The sequence below is a fragment of the Etheostoma spectabile genome, chromosome 7 (assembly GCF_008692095.1).
Source record: "Etheostoma spectabile isolate EspeVRDwgs_2016 chromosome 7, UIUC_Espe_1.0, whole genome shotgun sequence".
In the NCBI taxonomy this organism is placed as follows: domain Eukaryota; kingdom Metazoa; phylum Chordata; class Actinopteri; order Perciformes; family Percidae; genus Etheostoma; species Etheostoma spectabile.
Genome location: NC_045739.1, coordinates 15,148,793 through 15,163,001, shown reverse-complemented (window position 1 = coordinate 15,163,001; position 14,209 = coordinate 15,148,793). Strand labels below are relative to the sequence as shown.

General features: G+C 39.1%; 2 protein-coding genes across 12 annotated transcripts in view; both read left to right on the top strand.

Annotated features, from left to right (window-relative positions):
- Window positions 1-1,286, top strand: part of mbd6 (methyl-CpG binding domain protein 6) — a 17,438-nt gene extending 16,152 nt beyond the window's left edge. For all 3 annotated transcript variants that reach the window (XM_032520922.1, XM_032520923.1, XM_032520924.1), the window contains one exon: window positions 592-1,286. In XM_032520922.1, coding sequence (XP_032376813.1) covers window positions 592-663 — 72 coding nt within the window. In that variant the 3' untranslated portion in view covers window positions 664-1,286. The remainder of the gene's footprint in view (window positions 1-591) is intronic.
- A 2,000-nt stretch (window positions 1,287-3,286) lies between these two features.
- Window positions 3,287-14,209, top strand: part of kif5aa (kinesin family member 5A, a) — a 19,940-nt gene continuing 9,017 nt past the window's right edge. For 7 of the 9 annotated variants that reach the window (XM_032521088.1, XM_032521086.1, XM_032521084.1 and 4 more), the window contains exons 1-13: window positions 3,287-3,925; window positions 7,298-7,385; window positions 7,472-7,545; window positions 8,072-8,176; window positions 8,360-8,408; window positions 8,572-8,627; window positions 8,802-8,889; window positions 11,129-11,253; window positions 11,418-11,522; window positions 12,356-12,504; window positions 13,040-13,188; window positions 13,329-13,507; window positions 13,818-13,886. In XM_032521088.1, coding sequence (XP_032376979.1) covers window positions 3,797-3,925; window positions 7,298-7,385; window positions 7,472-7,545; window positions 8,072-8,176; window positions 8,360-8,408; window positions 8,572-8,627; window positions 8,802-8,889; window positions 11,129-11,253; window positions 11,418-11,522; window positions 12,356-12,504; window positions 13,040-13,188; window positions 13,329-13,507; window positions 13,818-13,886 — 1,365 coding nt within the window. In that variant the 5' untranslated portion in view covers window positions 3,287-3,796. The remainder of the gene's footprint in view (window positions 3,926-7,297; window positions 7,386-7,471; window positions 7,546-8,071; window positions 8,177-8,359; window positions 8,409-8,571; window positions 8,628-8,801; window positions 8,890-11,128; window positions 11,254-11,417; window positions 11,523-12,355; window positions 12,505-13,039; window positions 13,189-13,328; window positions 13,508-13,817; window positions 13,887-14,209) is intronic. The other 2 variants (XM_032521090.1, XM_032521089.1) reach the window with 1 other exon arrangement.

The following is a 14,209-nucleotide window of genomic DNA, read 5'->3' as shown; positions in this document are numbered from 1 at the left end:
GAAGCCAAAATCGTGATCGTGATTAAAATTTGATTAATTGTGCAGCCCTATAAAGATATTAAGCAAAAAGCTGCATTTGAGAAAACAATTTCACCCCAAGGTCTGATTAGTTGTGTGTTTTTTTTGGAGCTTCATCAGCAGATGGAGATGACCAGTTGTTTATGTTCAATGACATTTCTTTTTAAGGACTCTTAAAAGCTAAGGGGTCAAAGTTTAATCTTGATTTTTTCGAAACGGCATGTAAGAAAACAAAATCTTTTAAATGGGCCTTGTGGTGATTGTTATCTCAACTGCTGTTTCCAAGCTCACAAAAGGACTTCAAAAAGCAGGGTGCTAAAAACGGAAGAGGCAAGAATCTGACATTAACTGTTTTAAAGCATTCTGTCTCTTACTCTGCACCCCTAATACCCTGCAAAGGGGGAAAAGCAAATGGTAGATGTGAAGGATTTACTAAAGAAGAGAGAGCTTTTTGTTCCATGCTGAGAATAATTGTGCGTTTCGGACTGCGGTGGAACAGTCACTCCACCACTGGGGGGGCTGGAAGGGGATAAGGCCAATGTGACTGTAGTTTCTCTCTCTGTCTTTCTCCAGACAGCACTGCTGAAGCCTGAGAGGTCAGTCCGCGGCAGGAGGCGACGAGGCGCCAGGTCACAGAGGCAGTGATTGGTGGAGGGAGTTGTAAGTCTGAGGTCTTCACCAATCAAAAGGCAGCCAGACACCCCCGACCCCAATCTCTCCACCATCTTCACCACTGTTTAGACCTTTCTTTCTTTTTTAATTCAACTGCACTAATATTATGTCGTTGTCATGTCAACCATTGTTATGGCAACCACTATGGAATAAAAACATAGGAGAGAGATCTAGTCTGAAATGTTAATTTATAAAAAGCGGGAGAAAAAAATTTGAGATATTTTGTGGATACTTTTTCACTTCTTAGGTCTAGTTCACAAAATAATGGTTGCTTGACATTGTGATCAGATGTCTGTTAATTATGGTTGCTGTTAGAATGATATCAATGAGAAAACACAAAAAAACAGAGCTCGGTTTTCTTCTCATCAGTGTATAACTGAGACAGGATGAAGCCCAACTACTTGACTGTGCTCTCTGTTGAAAGTGTGGATGTGTGTGTCTTTTTATGTGTCTGAGTGCATGTTGGACAACAGTGCTATTGCTGAGCCCCTCACTGTTGACCGTTAGTAGAATTATTTTCATTCTAGTAAACGAGACCCTGTCTGTTTGTAAGATAAAGGGTTCTTTTCAGAGACACGCAATGGTTGTGTAAAAAATGTTTTGAATGGTTTTCAGAAGGGGCTGTAAGAGAATATAAGAAGGAACAGACTTGAGCTTTTTTTTCTTTCACAGTATAAAATATATTTTATATGGCACAAGCCAAGGAAATTATGTTGTTCAACGTATCAGGTTTCATGAATCAACCTCTGGCCACACAAAAAACACTGTTTTTGTCATGAATCCACATGTCCTGTGAGATGTTCCTTGGATTGATTCCTTGGAATGGATGGAATGTACATCACTATTAATTTTACGCAAAAAAAAATGAAGTTCTTTTGGACACCCACTTTGAAACGTGTCATAACACATTGGGATGAAGTAAACCTGGCAACATCCAGTTTTTATTGTTTGCAAGGTCCACAAGAAAGTGGTACTATTCAGAAAAACCTTAAGCATCATTTGTCACATTTTGGCAACCCACTTGCTGTCATTTGTTGCTCTGAAGAATTACATGTAGCTGTGGTGTGTTGGAGACTATTTAATATCTGTTGACACCCACCAAAACTTTCACTGCCCAGATATGAGAGAAATGTCTGGAAAAGTTATTGCATTTTGAAATGGATCATTTGTTCAAATCCTGAGTTTATACAAAGTACAGTACCATATGTCCTTTCATTGGTTGAACAAATGGCTGGAAACCTAAAACACAGGGAGCAATGACGTCTTACTGTACATGGATCTGTTGTGTCTGTGTGTTACTGTGGATTTGGAGTAATATCTTCCCTCTGTCTCCTCTCACTGTTTGAGCTCTCCTCCATACACTGCCCTGCCCCAAGAGTACTGGCATCTCTTGCTGTATTTAAAAAATAAATAAAAAATAAAAATAAAAAAATAAAGGAAAGTGAAAAAGAAAGCAAATTATGCAATTTCTACACTTAGAGATTTGTACATATGTACAGTTAATGCGTTTTATTTTGATTTTATATTGTTAGAGAAAGAGACCAGAGAGAAAACAATGAATTGTGAATTTTTCTGGGAATTGTAATTAAGTATTTTTCTCATTCTACCCCTTGCTTTCAATACTTATGTTTTAAAAAGACGATTAAATTGTGGACCGTAGCTTTCTTTTTTTTTATATGGGAGTCTTTTTTTTTTTTATTTAATATTAAACTATTTACAGAAAATGTACCTTGTGTTGAGTTCTCTTCTGAAAAGGATACAAGAAACTTTGTGATGCAGTTTACAACTATGAGAATTTGCCTTTAAGTCTCACATATTGTTAGATAAGGATTATATTAAACATGCGCATAACATTGGCGACTGTTAATACAAAAAATATCAAATGTGTCATACCTGAACCCTGTTACTGTAAATGTACATATTTCTCCGCGTACTCCAAAGAAGTCCCATTAACAACAATTACAATGACAGTTCACTGTAATTAAAGGTTGAACTGTTTGGTCATGACAGTAAAATCCAGGGGTAACTACATTTTTATTTTTAACTGTAGTTACTCCTGAAATAATATCTGTTGGCCTTTTGTCAGGATATCTTAGAATGTTGGCAAAATGGGCATTGATTCCATAAATTGAAATATCTGGCACAATATCCCATAAGTATCTATAATTTTAAGGAAAACAAACTTAAAGGATTGTGCAGCTTAACAAATTAATTCTGAATTGTATTTTTCAATGTTTACATTGTGCTGAATCATCTCTGAGATGCTCCTTCAAGGTGAGGCCTAAACTCATATCTAATCAATAATCTCCACTGCCTTTCCATAATGGTTTCTTATGTCTTCCAAGAAATACAGTCAGGCATTGGAGAGAGGCTAAAAATGACTGATGATTAGTCACTGCATCATTGGGCCTGGCAGTTGCTTTGCAGAAAGTAATGAAGTTCTTCTTCATGGCTCTGTGAGGAAGTGACGCTGCAGCACGGGGCTCTTGTTTCCGCCTGCTTGTTAGGATACTGAGATGATGATGATGATGATGATGGGAGGCTGTGGGTACCACTTTAAAGAGAAGGATGCAGACCACGCCCTTCCTTTGCTCGCCGATAGAGGGCGCTGTGGCGATCAAAGCAGGCCGAACATCCGCAGCTTTACCTCACTGCCCTTCCAGCAGCATCTCACCTTCAACCGGCCTGACGCACATCCACCGCCGCACCCGAAAAGGAAAAGAAAAAAACACGAGAGAAAGACAGTCTCAAACAAACCAACAGTTGAAATCGAGACACAACAGAGTCGGGTTTTCATTTTTTAATGATGTAGGAGATCGTTTTGCGGTTTGAAATCTAAATTCAGTCTGCCAGCTTCTCTGCGACACGGAAACACCATCCAGCTGCGCATAGATAAATTGCATCCTCTCGCAGCTTGTCGGGATAAAACCATCCAACCTCTCCGCCGTCTACAGAGTCCCCTCGACGTAGAAGGACTAAGTCACTGCGCATCCCTACTCTTTTATTTTTACGGTCAAATCAGGCCCCGATCAGCGACGGGTCGCCTCCAGCCTCGGCAGCATCTTTCCTCTCAGAAAGCAGCATCCTTCCTCCTTGAATCTGCGCAATGGCCGAGATCCCAGCGGAGTGTAACATAAAAGTGTTATGTCGCTTTCGTCCTCTCAACCAGTCAGAGATTCTACGTGGGGACCAGTTTATCCCCAAATTCCAATCAGACGATACTGTCGTCGTCGGGGTAAGTAAAGGAAGGCGCTTTGTTGTGCATGTAGGCCTTCATCAATAAATCATCAGCTCGGCTCATCTGTTTGGGTCGTGGAATGGAAGGGAAACATAATAATCGGTGCAGCACAGGGAAATGTAAATTTCCCCACAATATGTCTTTTCCTTAACATGACGAAGCACATATAGCCTACATCCACTGTTGTTAATGCGCAAACTGGCCTTTTGTATCAGCTGGTGGCAGTGTGGCATATGAATGAAACATAGCCAACACCTTATCCTAACGTACGTTGGAAGACACTTTTCTAAAGAGATAAATATGCTACCAACAAATTGCTATAATTTTCTGTTGGCCTTTATCAGTCAGTCATGGCCTTATAGACCTAATCCTGATTCATAACACACCTAATACAACCCTCAAAGGTAAATTAATGTAAAGTATTTCCCATTCGGAAATTGATGGGTCAACACTCAAAAACATCGTCATCTTACATGACATGTTTTTGTGTAAAACTGAATAGTGAAAACACAATTTCCTCAAAAGAGAAAAACATCCAGTGTATCCTCATCTCAGTGTTAGTTTTGAATACAAATTGCATTTTTAAAAGGATTTCATGGAACAATTTATTTTTCAGATTTTTTCAGGCAGCAATTTACTAATTTTTAGAAATATCTTGAAAAAAAGATAGAAGAACTTTTATCAGAAACAGACTGAAATACTCCACCTACACTGGCGCCTGTTACATTTGAATTTCCGAAGAAAGCACATTGATTGGATCCTATCCAAATGAAGGCCAAATGAAGGAAAGCTTGTAACTTATACACTTTTGCTTATATATGTTTGCTGCTTCTTTATGAGGTTTTTCCTTGGTCACGTAGGCCTATGTCATGTCTAGTGGGCAGAGGGAGGAATCACGTTGAAAGCTTCTTCAGTCATAACGGAAACATCTCAACCTGACCTTCCTCTCACCATGACGATGGACAGTAGCGTCAGAAACTGATCTCTCTAATTGCCCACAGAGAGGATCAATAATCATCCAGCAAGCTCCCGCACCACCGGCTGACCTGCGTTTAGTCCTGTCTATCCATCTGTCTATCCATCCATCTGCTCCATCTGTCTCTCTCTCGGCCTTTGAAAGTTTCATTCTACTGTTTCGATCTTTGTATTTTGCAGCTACCTCTTTGACTCTCACCTCTGTTTCTCCTTTGCTCATTCATTTACTTTTTTTTCTCTTTCTGTGCCTCCTCCTCTGCCCCTCCTCCCCGTTCTGGGACTAAATGTCTCTCTCTCTGGTAAATCACTCTGTTATGGGGGCGGTCTGCCGATGAGTCAATTTGTTAATGACATTTAATACGACTCACGTTCTGGCAGCTCACATCCCTGCTTTGCATTTTGGCCTGTGTGCCAGATAGGACACTGACATTCAGGGGTTTCATAGCTTGGTTTCTGCAGGGAGGTGTGTCAGGGATAAGTCACTCGTCTGTGTTTTATGCAAGATTGTGTGTATTGTAAGAGCGGATTTCTCTGGGGCACATTTTGAAAAAAAAACAAAATCCATTCTTGTGGATTTAGCTGCCAACCCTCTTACAAAATGAGGACAGACATCAATGTAAATTATACCTACACACAATATATTCTTTTGTTTTTTTAAACTCAAAAGAACATTAGAGTGTGTTGTAGATCTCGTATACTCTCTACTGACCTTTGCAGTAATTTAAAATGCTGAGTGGAGGCGCTTCATTTTTCTGTTTGTTGACCTATTTCCTTGCAGTGTGAGTGGTATTTTTCATACAATATATCTAGAGTTGAAACTCTTTCTGAGAAATTAGAGACTATAAAGTCCTGTCCCCTCTTCCACCTGTTCAACTTGTATTTGTACCTCAAGAGCTTTTATTTAATCTATTTTTCTGAAAAAGCCAAAACATGTTCCTTGAGTTTTCTTTCAATATTCTAAACAAATTGATCTACGCTTTGGAGGGAGCTTTAGAGGTGATGGTTGGAAGATTTAGTTTCTGTTGGCCTTGGGTAAATGTTCCCCCGTTTCCAGTATTTGTGCTAAGCTAAGGCAATAAATAAAAAAATATTAATACAATTTAATAAATGCATTTCCCCAAATGTCCAACTATTCCTTCAGCAAAGATAAAAGGATGATTGTTTTATATGTTATCAGCATTTAGCAAAAACATACCTCATGAGTCTTGGTACACTGTTAAAGTCTCAAGGGAATTGTTAATTTTAAAATGTATGAATATAAATATGTACAGAAAATATTGGAAACGTGTTTCTATTTTCCAGAAAGCCTGATGAAAGAAACCCACAATGAGAACACCCATCAAGTTACAGTTGATAGAGCAACAGAAGCTCATTAGGACTGATTAGCTACAGCTGAGGGTGCTGCAGAAAAGCTAGTGATAGCACCTCACTGTATACACATGAGTAACTATTGTCTTTCATACGACTTTTTCCCATGTTAGATATAAAACTATAAAATACTTTTTTATTTTTTTTAACAACCTTGGTCTGTTATTTGAAGTTGCCAGGTCCTGGATGGACTTTGGCTCTGCCTAGCTGGGAGAAAGAGGCACTGCAGAGCTAGCTTTCTCCCTCTGCTGATATCATCTTCATTTGTTGTGCGCTTTCTGTTCAGAAGATGAAAGCAGTGTTGTACAAACCATCCACAAAAAATGCTACCAACACTGGAGCATTCTCAGAGATTGGGTTGATATAGTTTTTTTTTGCCATGTCATGAAAAAAATAACACATATTTGTGTTTTGATATGAGTTGAGTTATCGCAGAAACTAAAAAAAAAAATAGTCTTGTTTTTCTTTTAAATGTGTTGAGTTTAAAATTAAAAAACAAAAAAAAACAAAAAAAATCAGACATTTCTTAAAGACCCAGGACCTCAGGATCCCCCAGCCGAAGTTGGCCCCCTGCCAAAGCTGCTGCCCCCGCGACCCGACACCGGATAAGCGGACGAAGATAGATGGATGGATGGACATTTCTTAAACATTTCTGAAATGTTAGCACGGCAACAGCAATAAGTTGTGTTGGCCTGTAACATTAATGTTTTTTTCTCTAAAGGAGATAAAATTTAAAGGTTTAAAAATGAGTTACCCATTTTGTATAAGTGTGTATGTCATACCTTTATGGCCAGGCACGTGCAAACAGAAGAATGAATCAATGGCCACCTCACAGGGCTGACATCATTTCCCACGGCTCAGGCTGATGACTAGCTACTACTGCATAACACATTCAATAAATACTGCACCTTTGATTTATCTGAATGTCCTGAGACTAAACTGAGAAATCTGATCTCAATTTGGAGATAGACCTTATATCTTTTATGTTTTTTGCTCATTGTTTGTTGTTGTTCATGGTCTTCACAGGGTAAATCCTACGCGTTTGATCGGGTGTTTCCGACCAACACCACCCAGGAGCAGGTGTACAACACCTGTGCCAAGCAGATTGTCAAGGGTATGAATCCTTAGCCATGTCAAAATATGTCAGATATTTGAAATGTTTGTGTTGTGGTCTCATTTGTTATTCTGTTTCTCTCACAGATGTTCTGGGTGGATACAATGGCACTATCTTCGCATATGGACAAACCTCCTCCGGGAAGACTCACACCATGGAGGTATTCAGAGCAATAAAGCAAAAATATTTCTAAATCTTAATATTTTCCAACCACTCAAATATTGAAAGTTGTATAGGGCAAAGTGTCCAACCACTTGGAAGTTTTCCTTAAGTTTCAGTGTTTATCTGCCCCTATGTATTAACATTTTGGGTCTTTTTGATAATTTTTTAGGGCAATGGACTAACACATGGACATTGCACTTTTGTTTCACAAATTTAATTATAACTAAGATTGATTTAATGTCACTAGGAACTGGTGGGAGATCGACAGAAGTGATCTACCAGTCATTCTTTCTGTGACACCAGTCATATTATTTGATTACTTTATATTTTGTTAACTCATGATTCTACCAGGAGTGCATTTTCTCTTTTTTTCTGGCAAGCCTTTTGCTGTCCTCATTTTGTCCTGATTTAACATTTTATGAGAATTTAAAGGCATTAATGCATGAAATCGCTATTAACCTTTAGCCGCAGATAGCTATGCCCACCTCATTCTTAGTAATGGTTTTATCTGTGACCTGTTTCAGGGCAAGCTGCATGACCCTCACCAAATGGGCATCATTCCTCGCATCGCTGAGGATATTTTCAATCACATCTTTGCTATGGATGAAAACCTGGAATTCCACATCAAGGTAGTGTATTTCATGAGTTAGGCTGCTGGTGCTATGTTATGTTATGTCTGGTGTTGCGTTGTACTTCTTGTCTTAATCCTTAATTTTTGTATCAATCTTCACCTTGTGTCTGCAGACTGTTGTATGCACTTTTGCAAAAAGTGATGATACATTTCAGCCCTATTTTTCTTTCTCGTCCAACAGGTTTCATATTTTGAAATCTACATGGACAAAATCCGTGACCTGCTGGATGGTAAAGTGTTAATTAGCTCTTTGTGAATCACCTGCAACAGTATTTTGATTTGTGAAATATAAACTCATGCAGCATCAGTGTGTAGTTAATTCATTGCTTTGTCATACTTTGTTTTAAAATACTAAAACATCTCATCATTTCAAATTTTCTCCATTGTTTTTAGTGACAAAGACCAACCTGTCAGTCCATGAGGATAAGAATAGGGTGCCATATGTCAAGGTCAGTGAAAGTGCCTTGTATGTTGCCTTTGTAGGTGAAAATCTGCCTGTGCTGCATCAGATCCACAATATTAAGTCTGACTCATACTCTGCCTCTCTTGTTTCCTCTCATCTCCTCTTGTTTCCTTTGCTCTTGTTTCTTCTAATTTCCTCTCCTCTCATTTCCTCTCCTCAGGGATGTACTGAGCGTTTTGTCTCCAGCCCTGATGAGGTTATGGATGTAATCGATGAAGGCAAAGCTGCCCGCCATGTTGCTGTGACCAGTGAGTCTATACATAATACTGTTGTTGCAGCATATGATATTCAGTTGGTGCATGAATATAGCAATTCAAGACATAAATCAGTTGTATATATACAGTATGTATATATAAGATAAGATCCTGTCAGGTGGAGTTCACTGTGATATAATTGGCAGCTGTGGGCAGGTTACTGTGGGATCAGAGACAGTAGCAAAGCAGAACAATGTCTCTGCCCTGAGCCATTATCAAAATAAAGTCATCCCTAGTTACAAGCAGAAACAGCTTGTCTAATACAAGCTGCTTTTTGGGGCTGTCTTCAGGAAAATTGCAACAGTATGTTTATGTTTAACGTATGTTATAAAACCTTCAAACACACGAAATAAAAGTGCTCTCATCTTTCATCTGTAATTCCTGCACCTTCTGCTGCCCTCCATGCTGCTTATTCAACTGTGATTCAGTAGTACTAATATCTTAATAATGTCTCCAATACTGCAGGTTTATGGGTCAGAGTGATGCTTTAGCTTCACGGTACTTCATTATAGTTACTGTATAATAAACCAGACGTGACCTCAGTAAATCCAGTGATTGCACTCGATCAAATCCATAGAAATGCTTCAATAGTGTATGGATTTGTGCAAGGTCTGTCAGTAGGGTTGCTCTAATTTGGTTTGATGTCAAAATGTTGCCAGTTATGTTGAAAAAAATCAAAAACAATAATCACTGACACATTTCTTTCACACCTTTAGGCAAGTCAGTCACTACTGATAAGACAGTTTTTGTATTGCAGTGGAGCTATTTCAAAAATGCAATGAAGCAAATCCTTGGAGTACTACCCAAACAACAAGCCATTACACCGTATTCATTTGTTCTTGTGCTGACTCACATTGCTGAATTCGACTTAAGTGAAAAGAGTGTGACCGGATGAGCTCTGGGATTCAGTGCTCAACAAAAACACCAGGACAGCTTCACTGTAATAAATCTCACCCTGTGCAGTTCTCCTTTCTTCAGAGTTAATGCATTGTGTGCCTCAGTGCAGTACAGACTTTCTGTGACATTTTCAGGAAATCAGTGATTTGATTTTGGACAAGGAAATGTCCTCTGTTAACATAAACTAGTATACCATTAGTTCATTTCTTTTTATTGTTAACCAGAAAGACCACATAAATCAACACAGCACACTGTGGAGTTAATTTGACGGTAGAGTCATCAAATACTATTTGTCTGGTACGTTTCAGCCATTGTGTCAAATCAGTAGGAACTTTTGCACATTCCTGATTCCCAGTTTGAGTTCTTAATCACCTGAAACTGAATCACTGCAGTGTAGCTTCCTGACAATGTTAATCCCATAATGACAGCATGCAGGTAATGAGCCAGAGAAATGAATCACGAGTCATGCTCACATTCAAAATAAAATAAGTGGCCATCACTTTATAATAAAGGTACAAGTCATATGCTTAACTAGTGCATGACTCATGATGATTTAATGCATCCCACTTAATGTCAGAAGAATTTTAGTTCACAGCCACTTCATACATTTATTGATATGCAATCAAATTAGCTTTACACATTACATGCATGTTCATTTCATACTGATGCATACATTTTCTCAGCCTCTCTGGAAGCAAAACAGTACTATTCTTGTAGAATAATTGTTGTTGTTGTTGTTGCTGTTTTTTTAATCATATTGGTCATCAGATAAGTATACACACCCCTATGTTAAATTCCCATAGAGGCAGACAGATTTTTATTTTTAAAGCCCAGTTAGCAGTCTTCTCTTTTTCCTGGTTGATGCCTGCTGACTCACGGTGCTGCAGAGCGGTGTGCTGATAGCAGACTAATGGGGCGACACTCTGCAGACACTGAGCTGATGCCCTCAGATATATGGTCTGCAGAGAAACCTGAACTTACCTACTGTCTGATGAAGCGCAGCATTTCGATCCGTGCTGCTTGATTATCTTCACTTTGTGAAATAATGTTCAAATGCACAGATAAATTATAATTAAACAAATCTGTTGATAGTTTCACTGCATTAAGGTGATTGGTAATCACTGATGGTAGGAGAGATCTTACATCTCCATTATTACCCATATCTAATTGCAGTCTCTTTTTTCTATTGTGAAACTACTATTTTCCTGTATGTACAGTATGTGTCTGTGAAAATGGTTTTCAACATAAATTTCAACAGCAAAAGTTCTAAGACTGTAACAAAACCTCTTTGGCTTTTGTTCCACCCAACTGTTATGTTGCTTTTGTCTTTGTGCAGACATGAACGAGCACAGTTCTCGCAGCCACAGCATCTTCCTGATCAACATCAAGCAGGAGCATGTGGAGACTGAGCAGAAACTTTGTGGAAAGCTGTACCTGGTGGATCTGGCTGGCAGTGAGAAGGTAGTAGACACCCTGAGGAAAATATTGTTTATAAATCAGCAACTTCAAACATGCAATTCAGCTGCTTTTAATTATTTTTATTAATTAGAATTAGAATTAATTTTTGTGTTTTTCTGCAGCAGTTCATCATCAATATTTTACTTCACTCTTTTTCTTTATTCCAGGTCAGTAAGACTGGAGCTGCAGGAGCTGTCCTGGATGAGGCTAAAAACATCAACAAGTCTCTTTCTGCTCTGGGAAATGTCATCTCTGCGTTGGCTGAGGGCACGGTGAGCTTTTTTCACACTGCTTACTTCTATTTGTATAGACGGTAGAGAAACAATTGAGGTTGTGTGCCTCAAGAGATGTAATACAATAGGTCTACAGAAATACAGATCTGGATCTTAACTTGTAGTTCAGCTAAGAAATCACCAAAAAGTCAAAAAAGTGGTAGTGCTTACTAGATGTTTTGATCTTGGTTTGCTATTGGAGTAAACTGTGTCACTGTGTTTAATCAATGTGTGAGATATTTAAGAAAATGATGTAAAGTAGTATTTTCACATTTAAGTTCAGTGAAACGTGTGTACCTTTTCCCCAACTGAAGCTTACTTCTATTGTAGAATTTAGGGATTTAAAATAAATGAAACCACGTTTAACTTCTATTTCTACAACTGGAAGTGTCCTGTTTATCTCCATGTTCAGAGACTGTTGCAGATAGTCCTCCTCTCTCGTTTGAAATCTGTCCCTCCTGTTGATTTGTTAATGAAATGCATCATGCCCAGTACCTGCACCCTTCTTTCCATTCTGCCAACTCAACAGGTTTGGCTGTCAATTGCAAAAACTATCCCTGCCAATTATAAGATTAGTTGGATGCGGCACACTAAATCTGAGACCTTTGACAGGAGTTATGGGATTTGTTTGAGAAATCAAGTTAGGAAAATGTATCTTTTTGCTGAATACAATCTGCTGATGAATTACACAGAAGTCCAAAATAAGGAAGCAAACAAAATGTATTGCCTTCCTGTCACCTCTTTTTTCTCCTTTCTTTCCCTCTGCTTCCTCTCTCATCATCTTCCTTCCCTCATCTTTTTCACCCTCCCCTCTCTTCTTCTCGCTCCTTCAGAAAAGCCACGTACCCTACCGTGACAGCAAAATGACCCGCATCCTGCAGGACTCCCTCGGTGGGAACTGTCGCACCACCATGTTCATCTGCTGCTCTCCCTCCAGCTACAACGACGCAGAGACTAAATCTACTCTAATGTTTGGACAACGGTAGATACATTTGTGGATACAGATATTGCAACTTTGGAAAGAAACTTTAGTATACAATATATACGTGAAATTTGAACTCAGTCTAACAGTTTATTAACATGCTGCAATGCTTCTCAGCAAGAACCCAAACTGATTATAATTTACATAAGGAAGGCAATGAACCCTTTTGTGTGTGACCTAAAATCCAAACAAGGCAGACACAGAAGCTAACTGACACTGCCCATTTGACTATAATGCACTTATTAGTTATTTCACCAGGGAAGTATGAATGTGTTTTTGAGTCAGAAGGCTGAAGAAATGTCTCACAAATAGAAATGTACCTGATGTACTGTATCTAAAATAAAATCAAGGAATTATCTGTGTTATATTCTTATTTCTTTAAAATAGTTTCCTCTCATACTTATCAGGTGACTTTAAAACTATGAGACCAACATAAAGCTGAATTGTTGGCATTTTATCCAGTAGAATTGTTAATTGACCACAAACACTGATCATCAGTCCTTTCCTTAATTTCCTTTGTTGTCCTCTGTCACAGCGCCAAGACCATCAGGAACACCGCCTCCATCAACCTGGAGCTGACGGCGGAGCAGTGGAAGAGGAAGTACGAGAAAGAGAAGGAGAAGAACAAGACTCTGAAGGAAACTGTCCAGAAGCTGGAGATTGAGCTCAACCGCTGGAGAAATGGTGAGACGCATTAAGTGTTTCCTGACTAACTTTTTAGCTGCATAACATCAACTCCTCTGTGCTGACATCATAAACCAAACTGTCTTATTGTAATTTCTTTGTTTCTCTGTCTTCTTTGTCCTTTCATCCCTTTCCTTTAGGAGAGGAGGTGCCTGAGACGGAGCAGACCACTGCAGACGTGGTGACCCGTTTTGAGACCGTGGAGGAGCGTCCCATTTTGGACAACGACACCTCCTCCATTGTGGTTCGCATTTCCGAGGAGGAGCGGCAGAAGTACGAGGAGGAGATCCGCAAGCTCTACAAGCAGCTGGATGATAAGGTCCAAACATCAACATACTGTACTAATTACAACAGACACTTTTTTCCTGAACATTAGTAAACTTGCTTACTTTTGCTCCACTCATTGTAAAGGTAGATGTAATTGTCTTTTTAAATATTAAAGGAAGGAATATTTGTAAGGGTCTTTCTTGCTAGTGTGTACAGTAACATTTGGGACATCTTCTAGACTGAAATTTAATTAAGGGTTCATAGATATAAAACAATCATGGACAAAGTAGATGAACGCCTATCAAGTTTTCAGTGTCACATGTATTCATTCAAACAAGCATGTTAAAATCATGTTTCTGCAGGATGATGAGATCAACCTGCAGTGCCAGTTGGTAGAGAAACTGAAGCAGCAGATGCTGGACCAGGATGAGGTCAGTATACACACACACATGCACACTGTATGCACACACAGACTGTGTTTGAGAGGGTACTTACTAATTCTAAATGTAATCTTAAAGGTGCTCTAAGCAATGTTGGGTGACGTTACTTCTTGTTGACGTTAGAAGTATTTTCAAACAAACCGAGACTAGCATTCCCCTCCCTTCTCCTCTTCCCGTCCCCTCCCCCTTCCTTCTGTGCTTCTGCGCACTAACCCCCCCAACCCCCACCCACAAATCCTTCTTGTCGGTTATTGGCAGGAACGCAATAACATTGTTTGTGTATGCTTTGTGGTGCAGGTGGGCACATTTTGTTT